At 47.1% G+C, this 19,350-nt stretch overlaps 1 gene segment (V, D, J or C); it reads right to left on the minus strand.

Annotated features, from left to right (window-relative positions):
• Positions 1-986: 986 nt before the first annotated feature.
• On the minus strand, positions 987-14,810 carry LOC149913309 (Ig alpha chain C region-like). The segment is given in 5 exon segments: positions 987-1,447; positions 6,363-6,668; positions 10,335-10,655; positions 12,731-13,030; positions 14,792-14,810. Coding segments are annotated over 5 exon segments (1,335 nt in total).
• Between the last annotated feature and the right edge of the window lie 4,540 nt (positions 14,811-19,350).

Here is a 19,350-nt window from a genome sequence, read left to right on the forward strand (position 1 = left end):
TTGGGAAAAATGGGTTAAAAATGTGGAAAATGGGGGAAAATGGGTCAGAATGGGGAAATTGGGGCAGAAATGGGGAAAAATGGGGAAAATTGGGTCAGAAATGGGGAAAATGGGTCAGAATTGGGAAAAATGGGTTAAAAATGTTCAAAAATGGGGGAAAATGGGTCAGAATGGGGAAATTGGGTTAGAAATTGGAAAAATGGGTCTGAAATGGGGAAATTGGGTCAGAAATGTGGAAAAATGTGTCAGAAATGGGGAAAATTGGGTTAAAAATGTGGAAAATAGGGGAAAATGGGTCAGAATGGAGAAACTGGGTCAGAAATGGGGAAAAATGGGTCAGAAATGGGGAAACTTGGGTTAAAAATGTGGAAAATGGGGAAAAATGGGTCAGAATGGGGAAATTGGGTCAGAAATGGGGAAAACTGGCTCAGAAATGGGAAAAATGGGTCAGAAATGGGGAAAATGGGGAAAAATGGGTCAGAATGGGGAAATTGGTTCAGAAATGGGGAAAAATGGGGAAAAATGGGTCAGAATGGGGAAATTGGGTCAGAAATGGGGAAAACTGGCTCAGAAATGGGAAAAATGGGTCAGAAATGGGGAAAATGGGGAAAAATGGGTCAGAATGGGGAAATTGGTTCAGAAATGGGGAAAAATGGGGAAAATTGGGTCAGAAATGGGGAAAATGGGTCAGAAATGAGGAAAAATGGGTCAGAAATGGGGAAAATGGGGAAAAATGGGTCAGAATGGGGAAAATTGGGTCAGAATGGGGAAAAACTGGGTCAGAAATGGGGAAAATCTGCTCCAAACCGCCTTCAAATCACCCAATTTGGGGCCGAATCCACCTCACCCCTCTGCTGAACCCAAGCCTCATTAACAACCCCCGCTAATTACCCCCTCCTCCCCCCTCGTTGGCCGCGACGAACCGAAACCCCGCAACCGAACCCCCCGAACCATCAGCACTTCTTTTTTTCTTGGTGGGGTGGAAGTGTGATTTCAGGCTCTTTTATTGACGTAACGAGAGGGGGAGGGAGGAGTTAATTAAGGCTTAACGAGCTTAATTAATAACAGGTGACGTCGGAATCGGAGAGGACGACGGAAACGTTGACGTGAGAAGCTTTACCGGCACTTTTATCGATGTTTTTCTGGATGAAATTCAAAGGGATGATGCCATCATGGCCGACCACGCAACCGAAAACGTCTCCCCTTTGCCAATCGGAAACAGGAATCACCAATTTGCTGTAAATGCTAAAAAATTCGCCGTCTTTCACCGGCCCAAAATTGAGATAATTTTGGGTGGAAACCGGGCGGTTTTGTTGCGTCCACGTCAGGAGGATGGAAGAAGGGAGGAAGGAGGTGGCCATGCAGGTGAGGGTTGCTGTTTCTTGGAGGGATAATTCTTCGGCTGGGGGGGGGAAGATGTAGACGGAGGGGGCGTGGAGAGGAGAATCTGGGGGGGAAAAAGGCAGATTTGGGGTTAAAAATGGCAGATTTGGGGCAGTTTTTTGGCTGGGTTTTGGTGTATGGGGATTTGCGCCCCATTTCGAGATGGTTTGCCTGATTTTGAGCCATTTTTGCCCAATTTGCTGCAGGATTTCGCCACTGCTCCTCTCAAAGAGGCTTTGATTGCTAATGAGGATGGAGTTTAGGGTGAAAAAAGGCAGATTTGGGGTTAAAAATGGCAGATTTGGGGCCGTTTTTTTGGCTAGGTTTTGGTGTATGGGGATTTGCGCCCCATTTCGAGATGGTTTGCCTGATTTTGAGCCATTTTTGCCCAATTTTCTGCAGGATTTCATCCCTATTTTGCATCAAAAGGCTTTGATTGCTAATGAGGATGGAATATTGGGTGAAAAAAGGCAGATTTGGGGTTAAAAATGGCAGATTTGGGGCCGTTTTTTGGACAGGTTTTGGTGTATGGAGATTTGCGTTCAATTCTGAGATGCTTTTGCCTGATTTTGAGCCATTTCTGCCCAATTTCCTGTGGGATTTCATCCCTATTTGTAGTCAGAAAGCTTTGATTGCTAATGAGGATGGAATATAGGGTGAAAAAAGGCAGATTTGGGGTTAAAAACGGCAGTTTTGGGGAAGTTCTTTGGCTAGGTTTTGGTATATGGGGATTTGCGCCCCATTTCGAGATGGTTTGCCTGATTTTGAGCCATTTTTGCCCAATTTTCTGCAGGATTTCATCCCTATTTTGCATCAAAAGGCTTTGATTGCTAATGAGGATGGAATATTGGGTGAAAAAAGGCAGATTTGGGGTTAAAAATGGCAGATTTGGGGCAGTTTTTTGGACAGGTTTTGGTGTATGGAGATTTGCGTTCAATTCTGAGATGCTTTTGCCTGATTTTGAGCCATTTCTGCCCAATTTCCTGTGGGATTTCATCCCTATTTGTAGTCAGAAAGCTTTGATTGCTAATGAGGATGGAATATAGGGTGAAAAAAGGCAGATTTGGGGTTAAAAACGGCAGTTTTGGGGAAGTTCTTTGGCTAGGTTTTGGTATATGGGGATTTGCGCCCCATTTCGAGATGGTTTGCCTGATTTTGAGCCATTTTTGCCCAATTTTCTGCAGGATTTCATCCCTATTTTGCATCAAAAGGCTTTGATTGCTAATGAGGATGGAATATAGGGTGAAAAAAGGCAGATTTGGGGTTAAAAATGGCAGATTTGGGGTTAAAAATGGCAGTTTTGGGGCCGTTTTCTGGCTAGGTTTTGGTATATGGGGATTTGCGCCCCATTTCGAGATGGTTTGCCTGATTTTGAGCCATTTTTGCCCAATTTTCTGCAGGATTTCACCCCAATTCCTCTCAAAGAGACATTGATTGCTAATGGGGATGGAATATTGGGTGAAAAAAGGCAGATTTGGGGTTAAAAATGGCAGATTTGGGGCAGTTTTTTGGACAGGTTTTGGTGTATGGAGATTTGCGTTCAATTCTGAGATGCTTTTGCCTGATTTTGAGCCATTTTTGCCCAATTTGCTGCAGGATTTCGCCACTGCTCCTCTCAAAGAAGCTTTGATTGCTAATGAGGATGGAGTTTAGGGTGAAAAAAGGCAGATTTGGGGTTAAAAATGGCAGTTTTGGGGCAGTTTTTTGGCTAGGATTTGGTGTTTGGGGTTTGTGTTCGATTTTGAGATGGTTTTGCCTGATTTTGAGCCATTTCTGCCCAATTTGCTGCAGGATTTTGCCCCAATTCCTCTCAAAGAGGCTTTGCTTGCTAATGAGGATGGAGTATAGGGTGAAAAACACAGATTTGGGGACAAAAAATGCTACTTTGGGGCCGTTTTTTGGCTAGGGTTTGGTATATGGGATTTGCGCCCCATTTCGAGATGGTTTGCCTGATTTTGAGCCATTTTTGCCCAATTTTCTGTGGGTTTTTATCTCTATTCCTCTCAAAAAGGCTTTGATTGCTAATGAGGATGGAGTATAGGGTGACAAAAGGCAGATTTGGGGTTAAAAACGGCAGTTTTGGGGCCGTTTTTTGGCTAGGTTTTGGTGTATGGGGGTTTGCGTTCGATTTCGTGATGCTTTTGCCTGATTTTGAGCCATTTCTGCCCAATTTCCTGTGGGATTTCATCCCTATTTGTAGTCAGAAAGCTTTGATTGCTAATGAGGATGGAATATTGGGTGAAAAAAGGCAGATTTGGGGTTAAAAATGTCAGATTTGGGGCAGTTTTTTGGCTAGGTTTTGGTGTATGGGGATTTGCGTTCAATTCTGAGATGCTTTTGCCTGATTTTGAGCCATTTCTACCCAATTTCCTGTGGGATTTCATCCCTATTTTGCTTCAAAAGGCTTTGATTGCTAATGAGGATGGAATATAGGGTGAAAAAAGGCAGATTTGGGGTTAAAAATGGCAGTTTTCGGGCCGTTTTTTGGACAGGTTTTGGTGTATGGGGATTTGCGCCCCATTTCGAGATGGTTTGCCTGATTTTGAGCCATTTTTGCCCAATTTGCTGCAGGATTTCGCCCCAATTCCTCTCCAAAAAGCTTTGATTGCTAATGAGGATGGAGTTTAGGGTGAAAAAAGGCAGATTTGGGGTTAAAAATGGCAGTTTTGGGGCAGTTTTTTGGACAGGTTTTCGTATATGGGAATTTGCGCCCCATTTCGAGATGGTTTGCCTGATTTTGAGCCATTTTTGCCCAATTTTCTGGAGGATTTCGCCACTGCTCCTCTCAAAGAGGCTTTGATTGCTAATGAGGATGGAATATAGGGTGAAAAAAGGCAGATTTGGGGTTAAAAACGGCAGTTTTGGGGCCGTTTTTTGGCTAGGTTTTGGTGTATGGGGGTTTGCGTTCGATTTCGTGATGCTTTTGCCTGATTTTGAGCCATTTCTGCCCAATTTCCTGTGGGATTTCATGCCTATTTGTAGTCAGAAAGCTTTGATTGCTAATGAGGATGGAATATAGGGTGAAAAAAGGCAGATTTGGGGTGAAAAATGGCAGATTTGGGGTTAAAAATGGCAGATTTGGGGCAGTTTTTTGGCTAGGTTTTGGTATATGGGGATTTGCGTTCAATTTTGAGATGCTTTTGCCTGATTTTGAGCCATTTTTGCCCAATTTTCTGTTGGTTTTTATCTCTATTCCTCTCAAAAAGGCTTTGATTGCTAATGAGGATGGAATATAGGGTGAAAAAAGGCAGATTTGGGGTTAAAAATGGCAGTTTTGGGGCCGTTTTTTGGCTGGGTTTTGGTGTTCCAATATTTGCGCCCTGTTTTGAGATGGTTTGCCTGATTTTGAGCCATTTCTGCCCAATTTTCTGCAGGATTTCATCCCTATTTGTGTTCAGAAGGCTTTGATTGCCTTTGATTTTCCCCATTTCCCCCCCATTTTCTCCCCTTTTGCCCCCCAGTTTTCCCATTTTCCCCCAATTTCTCCCATTTTTCTCCCTTTTTCCCTCCAATTTTCCCAACTTCCCCCCCAATTCCCTTCCAGTTTCCCCAATTTTCCCCCATTTCCTCCCCCCATTTTCTTCCCATTTTCTCCTAATTTCCCCCATTTTCCTCCCATTTCCTCCCATTTCCCCCATTTCTCCCCCATTTCCCCCCCATTTCACCCCATTCTCCGAATTTCCCCCCATTTCCTCCCTTTCCCCCCCATTTCCCCCATTTTCCTCCCTTTCCCCCCCTCATTTCCCCCATTTCCCCCCATTTCCCCCCATTTTACCCCCATTTTCTACGAATTTCCACCATTTTCCTCCCTTTTTCCTCCAATTTACCCCATTTTCCTCCCATTTCCTCCCAATTTCCCCCATTTCCCCCCCATTTCCCCCCATTTTCCTCCCATTTCCCCCCCATTTCCTCCCATTTTCTCCTAATTTCCCCCATTTTCCCCCCTTTCTCCCCCCATTTCCCCCCATTTTCTCCCAATTTCCCCCAATTTCCCCCCTTTCTCCCCCCTTTCTCCCCCCATTTCCCCCCCATTTCCCCCATTTTCCTCCCATTTCCCCCCCATTTCCTCCCATTTTCTCCTAATTTCCCCCATTTCCCCCCCATTTCCCCCCCATTTCCCTCCCATTTTCTCCTAATTTCCCCCATTTCCCCCCCATTTCCCCCATTTCCCCCATTTCCCCCCATTTCACCCCCATTTCACCCCCAATTTCCCCCATTTTCCCCCCTTCCTCCCCCCATTTCCCCCCCATTTCCCCCATTTCCCCCCCATTTCCTCCCATTTTCTCCTAATTTCCCCCATTTCCCCCCCATTTTCCCCCCTTTCTCCCCTCATTTCCCCCCCATTTCCCCCATTTCCCCCCATTTCCCCCCCATTTCCTCCCGTTTTCTCCTATTTTCCCCCATTTCCCCCCCATTTCCCCCATTTCACCCCCATTTCACCCCCATTTTCTCCCAATTTCCCCCATTTTCCCCCCTTCCTCCCCCCATTTCCCCCCCATTTCCCCCATTTCCCCCCCATTTCCCCCCCATTTCCCTCCCATTTTCTCCTAATTCCCCCCATTTCCCCCCATTTTCCTCCCATTTCCCCCCATTTCCCCCCCATTTCCTCCCATTCTCTCCTAATTTCCCCCATTTCCCCCCCATTTCCCCCATTTCACCCCCATTCCCCACCATTTCCCCCCCATTTCCTCCCATTTTCTCCTATTTTCCCCCATTTCCCCCCCATTTCCCCCCCATTTCCCTCCCATTTTCTCCTAATTTCCCCCATTTCCCCCCATTTTCCTCCCATTTTCCCCCCATTTCCTCCCATTTCCTCCCATTTTCTCCTAATTTCCCCCATTTTCCTCCCATTTCCCTCCCATTTCCTCCCATTTTCTCCTAATTTCCCCCATTTCCCCCCCATTTCCCCCCTCCCCCCCCCACCCCCACCCCCCCCAACCCCCCCCCCCAAAAAAACAACCCCCCAAAACCCCACTCACCCAAATCCTTCCTGATGCTCTTCTTCACCTCCTCCCCCTCCTCCACCCCCACCGCGCACTCGAACTCCTCCCCTCCGTTCCATTCCTCCACGCAGACCCTCAGGAAGCTCCTGACGGTGTAACGGCCGTCCGCCTGTCTGTCCTCCGTCTGACTGACGTCCAACCCTGCCCCGCTGCTGCGTTTCCATGAGATGCTGACCCCCCCTGGGGTCTCGACGTTGCTGACCACGCACGTCACCGTCGCGTTGTGACTGACGAAAAGCTCCTCCGGGGATGGGGGGAGAAGGGATACTTCCAGACTGGGAGCTGCTGAGAGGGGGTACAGAGGGGGTTGTATTATAGCCATCCCATAATAGGGGGGATTTGGGGGGATTTTGGGGCATTTTGGGGCCGTTTTCCCCCCATTTTGGGGTCGTTTTTTCCGTTCGTTAGAGGACGATTTGGGGAGCAGGGATACTTCCAGACTGGGGTCTGCTGAGAGGGGGTACAGAGGGGGTTGTATTATGGCCATCCCATAATAAGGGGGATTTGGGGGGATTTTGGGGCATTTTGGGGTCGTTTTCCCCCCATTTTGGGGTCGTTTTTTCCGTTCGTTAGAGGACGATTTGGGGAGCAGGGATACTTCCAGACTGGGGTCTGCTGAGAGGGGGTACAGAGGGGGTTGTATTATGGCCATCCCATAATAGGGGGGATTTGGGGGGATTTTGGGGCATTTTGGGGCCGTTTTCCCCCCATTTTGGGGTCGTTTTTTCCGTTCGTTAGAGGACGATTTGGGGAGCAGGGATACTTCCAGACTGGGGTCTGCTGAGAGGGGGTACAGAGGGGGTTGTATTATGGCCATCCCATAATAGGGGGGATTTGGGGGGATTTTGGGGCATTTTGGGGTCGTTTTCCCCCCATTTTGGGGTCGTTTTTTCCGTTCGTTAGAGGACGATTTGGGGAGCAGGGATACTTCCAGACTGGGGTCTGCTGAGAGGGGGTACAGAGGGGGTTGTATTATGGCCATCCCATAATAGGGGGGATTTGGGGGGATTTTGGGGCATTTTGGGGTCGTTTTCCCCCCATTTTGGGGTCGTTTTTTCCGTTCGTTAGAGGACGATTTGGGGAGAAGGGATACTTCCAGCTTAGGGTAATCTGTGGGGGATGGAGGGGGTCCTATTATGGCCATCCCATAATAGCACAGCAGAATGGGGGGATTTGGGGCGATTTGGGGTGATTTGGGGTCATTTTGGGGTCGTTTTCCCCCATTTTGGGGTCGTTTTTCCCATTCGTTAGAGGACGATTTGGGGAGCAGGGATACCTCCAGTTTGGGGGCTGCTGAGAGGGGGTACAGGGGGTTGTATTATGGCCATCCCATAATAGCACCCCACTCAATGCCCATCCCATAATAGCACAGCAGAATGGGGGAATTTGGGGGGATTTTGGGGCATTTTGGGGCATTTTGGGGCCGTTTTCCTCCATTTTGGGGCCGTTTTTCCTGTTCGTTAGAGGACGATTTGGGGAGCAGGGATACCTCCAGTTTGGGGGCTGCTGAAGGGGTTACATGGGGTTGTATTATGGCCATCCCATAATAGCACAGCAGAATGGGGAGATTTGGGGTGATTTGGGGGGATTTGGGGTCATTTTGGGGTCATTTTCCCCCATTTTGGGGTCGTTTTTTCCGTTCGTTAGAGGACGATTTGGGGAGCAGGGATACCTCCAGATTGGGGGCTGCTGAGGGGGATATGAGGGGTTGTATTATGGCCATCCCATAATAGCACCCCACTCAATGCCCATCCCATAATAGCACAGCAGAATGGGGGAATTTGGGGGGATTTTGGGGCATTTTGGGGCATTTTGGGGCCGTTTTCCTCCATTTTGGGGCCGTTTTTCCTGTTCGTTAGAGGACGATTTGGGGAGCAGGGATACCTCCAGTTTAGGGGCTGCTGAGAGGGGGTACAGAGGGGGTTGTATTATGGCCATCCCATAATAGGGGGGATTTGGGGGGATTTTGGGGCATTTTGGGGTCGTTTTCCCCCCATTTTGGGGTCGTTTTTTCCGTTCGTTAGAGGACGATTTGGGGAGAAGGGATACTTCCAGCTTCGGGTAATCTGTGGGGGATGGAGGGGGTCCTATTATGGCCATCCCATAATAGCACAGCAGAATGGGGAGATTTGGGGTGATTTGGGGGGATTTGGGGTCATTTTGGGGTCGTTTTCCCCCATTTTGGGGTCGTTTTTCCCATTCGTTAGAGGACGATTTGGGGAGCAGGGATACCTCCAGTTTGGGGGCTGCTGAGAGGGTTACAGGGGGTTGTATTATGGCCATCCCATAATAGAACCCCACTCAATGCCCATCCCATAATAGCACAGCAGAATGGGGGGATTTGGGGTGATTTGGGGTCATTTTGGGGCCGTTTTCCCCCATTTTGGGGTCGTTTTTCCCGTTCGTTAGAGGACGATTTGGGGAGCAGCAATACCTCCAGTTTGGGGGCTGCTGAGAGGGGGTACAGGGGGTTGTATTATGGCCATCCCATAATAGCACCCCACTCAATGCCCATCCCATAATAGCACCGCAGAATGGGGGGATTTGGGGTCATTTTCCCCCGTTTTTGGCCGTTTTTCCCATCGAATTTAGGATATTTTAGGAGAAGGGTCTCAAAGTCCTCCATCCTTCACCCCAAGTCCTCCCACCACCCCCAAAGTCCTCCAACCACCCCCAAAGTCCTCCAACCACCCCCAACCTTCAACCCCTAAAGTCCTCCAGTCACCTCCTAAGTCCTCCAACCACCCCCAAAGTCCTCCCACCACCCCAACCATCCCCAAACTCCTCCAGTCACCCTCGGAGTCCTCCAACCACCCCCCAAGTCCTCCAATCACCTCCAAAGTCCTCCAACCACCCCCAAACTCCTTCAACCACTCCCAACCTTCACCCCAAAGTCCTCCAACCACTTCCAGAGTCCTCCAACCGCCCCCAAAGTCCTCCAACCACCCTCAGAGTCCTCCAACCAGCCCCAAAGTCCTCCAACCAACTCCAAAGTCCTCCATCTTCCACCCAGAGTCCTCCAACAGCCCCCAGAGTCCTCCAACCACCTCCAAAGTCCTCCATCTTCCACCCAGAGTCCTCCAACCACCCCCAAAGTCCTCCAACCACCTCCAAAGTCCTCCAACCGACTCCAAAGTCCTCCATCTTCCACCCAGAGTCCTCCAACCACCCCCAAAGTCCTCCAACCGCCCCCAGAGTCCCCCAATCACCCCCAAAGTCCTCCAACCACCTCCAAAGTCCTCCAACCAACTCCAAAGTCCTCCAACCACCTCCAAAGTCCTCCATCTTCAACCCAGAGTCCTCCAACAGCCCCCAGAGTCCTCCAACAGCCCCCAAAGTCCTCCAACCAACCCCAAAGTCCTCCATCTTCAACCCAGAGTCCTCCAACAGCCCCCCGAGTCCTCCAACCGCCCCCAAAGTCCTCCAACCACCCTCAGAGTCCTCCAACCAGCCCCAAAGTCCTCCAACCAACTCCAAAGTCCTCCATCTTCCACCCAGAGTCCTCCAACAGCCCCCAGAGTCCTCCAACCACCTCCAAAGTCCTCCATCTTCCACCCAGAGTCCTCCAACCACCCCCAAAGTCCTCCAACCACCTCCAAAGTCCTCCAACCGACTCCAAAGTCCTCCATCTTCCACCCAGAGTCCTCCAACCACCCCCAAAGTCCTCCAACCGCCCCCAGAGTCCCCCAATCACCCCCAAAGTCCTCCAACCACCTCCAAAGTCCTCCAACCAACTCCAAAGTCCTCCAACCACCTCCAAAGTCCTCCATCTTCAACCCAGAGTCCTCCAACAGCCCCCAGAGTCCTCCAACAGCCCCCAAAGTCCTCCAACCAACTCCAAAGTCCTCCATCTTCAACCCAGAGTCCTCCAACAGCCCCCCGAGTCCTCCAACCACCCCCAAAGTCCTCCAACCACCCTCCCCCCGCCAACCCCCCAACCCCCCTCACCTTCACAACCGTTGCTGATGGTGGCCTCTCCCTCCAAACCGCCATTGGTCACCCGACATTTGAACACCTTCCCACTATTCCACGCCGTCCGACTGACGTTGACACGGCTCCACTGTTTCACACCTCCGCCAGAACAGTCGGAACAACCAGATTCTTCGCTCTCGGGGTTCAGATCCTCCTCGTCCACCAACCATTGGATTTTAGCACCGGCCGACTGTAGGTCCTCCACCAGGCACAGGAGGAGGACGCGACGTTCGGGGTCGTCCTGGGTGGGGTCACTCAGGAGGGTCACTTTTGGGGGGTTGGGTACAGGGCAGAAATCTGTGGGGTCAAAAGATGGACAACACCCCCAAGGTGAGCAGAGGGACCCAAAATCCGGGTGTTTTCCACCCCCAAATTCTCACCTTCGGGTGCCAAAAATGCGTTTTTTCCAACTCAAAAATGTCCAAAAAAAAAAAAAAATGTCGAGTTTGGAGGCAAAGATGCTCAGTTTGGAGCCCAAAATCTCTGTTTTGCACCCCAAAAAAATGTCAGATTCGGAGCCAAGATCTCCAGTCCAGATCCTAAAATCTCCAGTTTGGACTCAAAAATGTCAGATTTCGACCTAAAATCTTCCTTTCAGGACCCCAAAAATCTCCATTTTGGACCCCAAATCGCCACTATTCGACCCCACCAACACTCAAACACCTCCTGGAGGACCATCCTCACCTCCTCACATCCTGGAGGACCATTTTCCCCTCCTGGAGGACCATTTTCCCCTCCTGGAGGACCATCCACCCCCCTTGGAGGACCATTTTCCCCTCCTGGAGGACCATCCTCACCTCCTCACCTCCTGGAGGACCATTTTCCCCTCCTGGAGGACCATTCTCACATCCTGGAGGACTATTTTCCCTTCCTGGAGGACCATCCACCCCCCTTGGAGGACCATTTTCCCCTCCTGGAGGACCATTTTCCCTTCCAGGAGGACCATCCTCACCTCCTCACCCCTTGGAGGACCATTTTCCCCTCCTGGAGGACCTCCCACCCCACCAACAATCTTTCCTCTCCAGGAGGACCATCTTCACCTCCTGGAGGACCATTTTCCCCTCCAGGAGGACCATCTTCACCTCCTCACCTCCTGGAGGACCATTTTCCCCTCCTGGAGGACCATTTTCCCCTCCTGGAGGACCATTTTCACATCCTGGAGGACCATCCTCACCTCCTCACCTCCTGGAGGACCATTTTCCCCTCCTGGAGGACCATCCTCAACTCCTGGAGCACCTCCCACCCCACCAACACTCAAACTCCTCCTGGAGGACCATTTTCCCCTCCTGGAGGACCATCTTCAACTCCTCACCTCCTGGAGGACCATTTTCCCCTCCTGGAGGACCTCCCACCCCACCAACACTCTTTCCCCTCCTGGAGGACCATTTTCCCCTCCTGGAGGACCATCCACACTTCCTCACCTCCTGGAGGACCATTTTCCCCTCCTGGAGGACCATGCTCACCTCCTCACCTCCTGGAGGACCATTTTCCCCTCCTGGAGGACCATCCTCACCTCCACACCCCCTGGAGGACCATTTTCCCCTCCTGGAGGACCATCCTCACCTCCTCACCCCCTGGAGGACCATTTTCCCCTTCTGGAGGACCATCCTCACCTCCTCACCCCTTGGAGGACTATTTTCCCCACCTGGAGGACCATCCTCACCTCCTGGAGGACCTCCCACCCCACCAACACTCAAACTCCTCCTGGAGGACCATCTTCACCTCCTGGAGGACCATTTTCCCCTCCTGGAGGACCATCCTCACCTCCTCACCCCCTGGAGGACCATTTTCCCCTCCTGGAGGACCATCCACACTCCCTGGAGGACCATCCACACCTCCTGGAGGACCATTTTCCCCTCCTGGAGGACCATTGTCAATTCCTCACCTCCTGAAGGATCATTTTCCCCTCCTGGAGGACCATCCTCACCTCCTGGAGGACCTCCCACCCCACCAACACTCAAACTCCTCCTGGAGGACCATCTTCACCTCCTGGAGGACCATTTTCCCCTCCTGGAGGACCATCCTCACCTCCTCACCCCCTGGAGGACCATTTTCCCCTCCTGGAGGACCATCCTCACCTCCTCACCCCCTGGAGGACCATTTTCCCCTCCTGGAGGACCATCCTCACCTCCTCACCCCCTGGAGGACCATTTTCCCCTCCTGGAGGACCATCCACACTTCCTCACCTCCTGGAGGACCATCCACACTTCCTCAGCTCCTGGAGGACCATCCACACCTTTTCACCTCCTGGAGGACCATTTTCCCCTCCTGGAGGACCATCCTCACCTCCTCACCCCCTGGAGGACCATTTTCCCCTCCTGGAGGACCTGCCACTCAACCAACAGTCCAAGAACCCCCCAACCAAGACTCACCTTCCCCTCTGATGGTCTCAACGACGTTGGCGCCGGTGGCCTCATGCTGAGCCCTACAGGTGAGTTCAGTGTGACAGGCCTCCTCCAGAGGCAGGGTGACAGCAGTTGTGAGGCTGTAGTAACCACCGGAGGTGACAACAGGCAGAGTTGTTTCCACAGGGCTTCCGACTGTAGCGCAGGTGACGCTGACAGGCGGGGGAATGAAGGAGGTGACGAGGAAGCCGATGGTGACGTTGGTGTCACCCTCAACGTGACTACAGTAGGGGGTGAGGGGGTACAACGTCGGCCCGCTCTCAGGAACTGTGGGTAATTAAGAGAGGTTAATTAGTTGGGGGCGTTAATTAATTTGGGGGTGGGGGGTGTTAATTAGGGGAGAAGAACGAGGAGGGAATCCGGGGGTCGTCGTCGTCGCCGCTGCAATCAGAGGGGGAGAAACAGGGGAGGACTGTGGGATACGGTGGTTAATTAGGGGATGTTAATGAGGAGGAGGAGTTAATTAAGGGGGGGGGGGTGCTGAAGATGGGGGGTCAATTAGTTGGGAGTGTTAATTAAGGGGGGGTGGAGGAAGGTGATGAGACAGTTGGAGGTGACGGCGTCGCTACGGTCGGAGTGGGTGTTAATTAGGGGTTAATTAGGAGAGGCTCATTAATTGCGGGCGTTAGTTAAGAGTGGAGGTTAATTAAGGGGGTGTTAATTAAGAGGAGGGGTTAATTAGTTGGGGTGTTAATTATGAGGAGGGGGGAAGGAACCCAAAGGTGACAACAATGCTACAGTCGAAGTGGGTGTTAATTAGGGGTTAATTAGGAGAGGCTCATTAATTGCGGGCGTTAGTTAAGAGTGGAGGTTAATTAAGGGGGTGTTAATTAAGAGGAGGGGTTAATTAGTTGGGGTGTTAATTATGAGGAGGGGGGAAGGAACCCAAAGGTGACGGCGATGCTACAGTCGAAGTGGGTTCAGCCTGGGAGGACATTGTGGTTAATTAGGAGAGGGTTAATTAAGAGAGGTGTTCATTAAGAGGAAGGGTTAATTAAGAGGAGGGTTAATTAAGAAAGGGGGTTAATTAACTGGGGAGCTAATTAAGGGGGAGAGGGAGGAGGTGGTGGTGTTGCTACAGTCAGAGTGAGAGCAGCATTGGAAAACATCGTGGTTAATTAGGAGGGGTTAATTAAGAGGGCAGGTTAATTAAGAGGGGTGTTCATTAAGAGGAGGGGTTAATTAAGAAGATAGTTAATTAAGATGGGAGGTTAATTAGTAGGGATGTTAATTAAGGGGGGGAGGGAGGAGGATGTGACGCTGTTGCTACAGTCAGAGGGAGAGCAGCATTGGAGAACATCGTGGTTAATTAGGAGAGGTAAATTAAGAGGAGGTGTTAATTAAGAGGGGTGTTAAGTAAGAGGAAGGGTTAATTAAGAGGAGGGTTAATTAAGATAGGGGGTTAATTAGTTAGGAGTGTTAATTAAAGGGGGGGAGGAAGGAAGTGTCAGTGTTGCTACAGTCAGAGTGAGAGAAGTGTTGGAGAACAACGTGGTTAATTAGGAGGGGTTAATTAAGAGAACGGGTTAATTAAGAGGGGTGTTAAGTAAGAGGAAAGGTTAGTTGAGAGGAGGGTTAATTAAGAAAGGGGGTTAATTAACTGGGGGCGTTAATTAACAGGGGGAGAGTGATGGTGTGACGCTGTTGCTACAGTCAGAATGAGAGCAGCATTGGAAAACATCGTGGTTAATTAAGAGGGGTTAATTAAGAGAATGGGTTAATTAAGAGGGGTGTTCATTAAGAGGAGGGGTTAATTAAGAGGAGGGTTTATTAAGAAGGGGGGCTAATTAGTTAGGAGTGTTAATTAAGGGGGAGAGGGAGGAGGTGTCAGTGTTGTTACAGGCAGAGTGAGAGAAGTGTTGGAGAACAACGTGGTTAATTAGGAGGCGTTAATTAAGAGGGGGTATTAATTACGGGGGTTGTTAAGTAATAGAAGGGGTTAATTAAGGGGAAGGTTAATTAAGAAGGGAGGTTAATTAGTAGGGATGTTAATTAAGGGGGGGAGGGAGGAGGTGGTGGTGTTGCTACAGTCAGAGTGAGAGAACATCGTGGTTAATTAGGAGGGGTTAATTAAGAGAACGGGTTAATCAAGAGGGGTATTCATTAAGAGGAAGGGTTAATGAAGAGGAGGGTTAATTAAAGAGGGGGGTAAATTAATTAATCATGGCTGTTAATTAAGGGGAGGGGGAAGGAACCAGAAGGTGACGGGGGTTGCGGTCAATGTGGGTGCAGCAAAACTGTTAATTAGGAGCCGTTAATTAAGAGTGGATGTTAATTAGGTTAATTAAGGGGGCGTTAATTACGTTAATTAAGGGGGTGTTCATTAGGGGGTGGGGGTAGGAAGGAGGTTGATGGGGTAATTAAGGTAATTAAAAGGCGACGCTGCAGTCAGAGCGTGGGTTAATTAGGAGGGGTTAATTAACAAAGATGGCGGTTAAGTAATTAATCGGGGGGCGTTAATTAAGAAGGGGGGGGGTCGGTTAATTAGGGGTGTTTAATTAAGGGAATGGCGACGGGTTTCAAAATGGGCGAAAAACGAAAATGGAGATTTTGGAAAATTTGCCCAAATTTGGGATTTTTTCACCCAAAATTCGAAGTTTAAATTTCCAAATTTTGGACAAATTTCGGTTTTTTTTTTTACACCTATTTTTAAAAATGATCAAATTTGGGGGTTTTGACTCAAAATGAAAATGGAGATTTTTGAAAATTGCCCAAATTTGGGCTTTTTTCACCCAAAATTCCAACTTTAAAATTTTAAATTTTGGTCAAATTTGGGCTTTTTTCACCCAAAATTCAAAGTTTAAAATTGCGATTTTTGGTCAAATTTCGGTTTTTTTTTTACACCTATTTTTAAAAATGATCAAATTTTCGGTTTTTGACTCAAAATAAGAATGGAGATTTTTGAAAATTGCCCAAATTTGGGCTTTTTTCACCCAAAATTCCAACTTCAAAATTCCAAAATTTGGTCAAATTTGGGCTTTTTTCACCCAAAATTCGAAGTTTAAAATTGCGATTTTTGGTCAAATTTCGGTTTTTTTTTTTTACATCTATTTTTAAAAATGATCAAATTTGGGGGTTTTGAATCAAAATGAAAATGGAGATTTTTGAAAATTGCCCAAATTTGGGTTTTTTTCACCCCAAATTCGAACTTTAAAATTTTAAATTTTGGTCAAATTTCGGGTTTTTGGCACTGAAAAAATTGCGAATTTTTGAGCTGCTGAAATTTGCCCAAATTTGGGCTTTTTTCACCCAAAATTCAAACTTTAAATTTCCCAAATTTTGGGTTTTTTGCACTGAACAAAAATTCAAATTTTTGAGCTGCTGAAATTTGCCCAAATTTGGGCTTTTTTGGGTCAAAATTCAAGCTTTAAATTTCCAAATTTTGGTCAAATTTGGTTTTTTTTGCTCTGAACAAAAAAAGCAAATTTTTGAGATTCTGAAATTTGCCCAAATTTGGGGCTTTTTGACCCAAAATTCAAACTTTAAATTTCCCAAATTTTGGGTTTTTTGCACTGAACAAAAACTTCAAATTTTGACCTTCTGAAATTTGCCCAAATTTGGGCTTTTTTCACCCAAAATTTAAACTTTAAATTTCCAAATTTTGGTCAAATTCGGTTTTTTTTGCACTGAACAAAAAATGCAAGTTCTGACCTTCCGAAATTTGCCCAAATTTGGGGATTTTTGGGGTCCAAAAATGGAGATTTTGGGTTTTTTCTTTTCTCCTCCTTCGTCTTCGATTTTGGGTGAATTTTGCCCAAATTTGGTCAAATTTCGTCACCATTTTCGGTCAATTTGGGCCTTTTTGGACAATTTTGGTATTGGGGGATTTTGGGGGCGGTTCTCAGTGTCAAAAATCGCCATTTTTGGGGACCCAAAATCGCCGTTTTTTCACCCAAAACAGCACGGATTCAACGCGACCAAAAATCGCTATTTTGGATGCCTAAAAATCGCCTTTTTTCCCCCAAAATCGGCATTTTTGACCCCGAATTTCTTTTCTTTTTAACCAAAAATCGCCTTTTTTTGACCCAAATTCTTCTTCTGTATCAAAAATCTCCATTTTTGACCCAAAATCTCTTTTCTTTTTTGACCCAAAATCGCCGTTTTTTGACCCAAAATCTCCTTTTTTCTTTTTAACCAAAAATCGCCATTTTGGGGTCCTAAAATCACCGTTTTTTCACCCAAAAATCTCTCTTTTCTTTGACCAAAATCCACCATTATGGATCCCTAAACATTTCTGACCAAAAATCGCCATTTTTGGGGACCCAAAATCGCCGTTTTTTAACCCAAAATCTCCTTTTTTCTTTTTCACCAAAAATCGCCATTTTGGGGTCCTAAAATCACCGTTTTTTCACCCAAAAATCTCTCTTTTCTTTGACCAAAATCCACCATTATGGATCCTTAAACATTTTTGACCAAAAATCGCCATTTTTGGGGACCCAAAATCGCCGTTTTTTCACCCAAAACAGCACGGATTCAACGCGACTAAAAATCGCTATTTTGGATGCCTAAAAATCGCCTTTTTTCACCCAAAATCGGCGTTTTTTCACCCCAAATCTCTTCCCACATTTTGACCCCAAATCTCCATTTTCTTTGACCAAAAATCGCCATTTTGGGGACTCCAAAATTGCATTTTTTTGACCCAAAATCTCCTTTCTTCTTTTTAACCAAAAATCGCCATTTTGGGGCCTTAAAATCACCTTTTTTTCACCCAAAATCGCCTTTTTTTCACCCAAAATCTCAAGGCAAGATCCACATTTTCTGCTTTTAACCCAAAATCGCCTTTTTTGACCCAAAATCTCTTCTCCTTTTGACCCAAAATCACCATTTTTGAGTCCCAAAATCGCCCTTTTTCGACCCAAAATCTCTTTTTAACCAAAAATGGGCATTTTGAACCCAAAATCGGATTTTTTCTGCTCACCAAAATCGCCATTTTTCACCTCCAATCCAATTTTTAACCAAAATCTGCCATTTTGAGGCCGCAAAATCGCCGTTTTTTGACCCAAAATCTCTTTTTTGTTCATCTTTTAACCAAAAATGGGCATTTTTGACCCAAAATCTCCTTTTTTTCAGACCCAAAATCGTTGTTTTTCACCCCAAAAACGACTCGTTTTCACCCAAATCTCCCATTTTAGACTCAAATTGATGCATTTTGCACCAAAATTTCCTATTTTTGACCCCCAATTTTCCTCTTTTTTTCCCCAAAATCACCATTTTTTACCCCAAATCTCATTTTGACCCAAAATCCCCGTTTTTCACCTCAAAATTTCAACATTTCAGACCAAAACTTCACATTTTTCACCCATTTTTTCCTCTATTGACCCAAATGCCCCCATTTTGACCCAAATCCTCCATTTTTTGACCCAAAATCCCCATTTTTTGACCCAAAATCCCCATTTTTCACCCCAAATCTCATTTTAACAAAAATCACCATTTTTCACCCCCAAATTTCAACTTTTTTCCCCCAAAATCCCCATTTTTGACCCAATCTCGACCCAAAATTCCCATTTTTCACCCAAAATCCTCCATTTTTTTGACCCAAAATCCCCATTTTTCCCCCCAAACCCCATTTTAACCAAAATCGCCATTTTTCACCCCCAAATTTCAACTTTTTTCCCCCAAAATCCCCATTTTTCACCCCCAAAATTTCACTTTTTTCCCCCAAAATCCCCATTTTTGACCCAATTTCGACCCCAAATTCCCATTTTTCACCCAAAATCCTCCATTTTTTTGACCCAAAATCCCCATTTTTCACCCCAAAATTCCCATTTTTTCCCCCCAAAATCCCCATTTTTCACCCATTTTCCCCAATTTTGACCCAAAATCCCCATTTTTCACCCAAAATCCTCCATTTTTTGACCCAAAATCCCCATTTTTCACCCCAAACCCCATTTTAACCAAAATCGCCATTTTTCACCCCAAATTTCAACTTTTTTCCCCCAAAATCGCCATTTTTCACCCCAAATTTTCACTTTTTCCCCCCAAAATCCCCATTTTTGACCCAATTTCGACCCAAAATCCCCATTTTTCACCCAAAATCCTCCATTTTTTGACCCAAAATCCCCATTTTTCACCCCAAACCCCATTTTAACCAAAATCGCCATTTTTCACCCCAAAAATCCCATTTTTCCCCCCAAAATCCGCATTTTTGACCCATTTTCCCCATTTTTAACCCCAAATCTTTCATTTTTTTGACCCAAAATCCCCATTTTTCCCCCAAACCCCATTTTAACCAAAATCGCCATTTTTCACCCCCAAATTTCAACTTTTTTCCCCCAAAATCGCCATTTTTCACCCCAAAATTCCACTTTTTTCCCCCCCAAAATCCCCATTTTTGACCCATTTTCCCCAATTTTGACCCAAAATCCCCATTTTTAACCACAAATCCTCCATTTTTTTGACCCAAAATCCCCATTTTTGACCCCAAATCTCATTTTAACAAAAATCACCATTTTTCACCCCCAAATTTCAACTTTTTTCCCCCAAAATCGCCATTTTTCACCCCAAAATTCCAATTTTTCCCCCAAAATCCCCATTTTTGACCCAATCTCGACCCAAAATTCCCATTTTTCACCCAAAATCCTCCATTT

The sequence above is a fragment of the Phasianus colchicus genome, chromosome 39 (assembly GCF_987193195.1).
Source record: "Phasianus colchicus chromosome 39, bPhaCol1.hap1.1, whole genome shotgun sequence".
NCBI classification, from domain to species: domain Eukaryota; kingdom Metazoa; phylum Chordata; class Aves; order Galliformes; family Phasianidae; genus Phasianus; species Phasianus colchicus.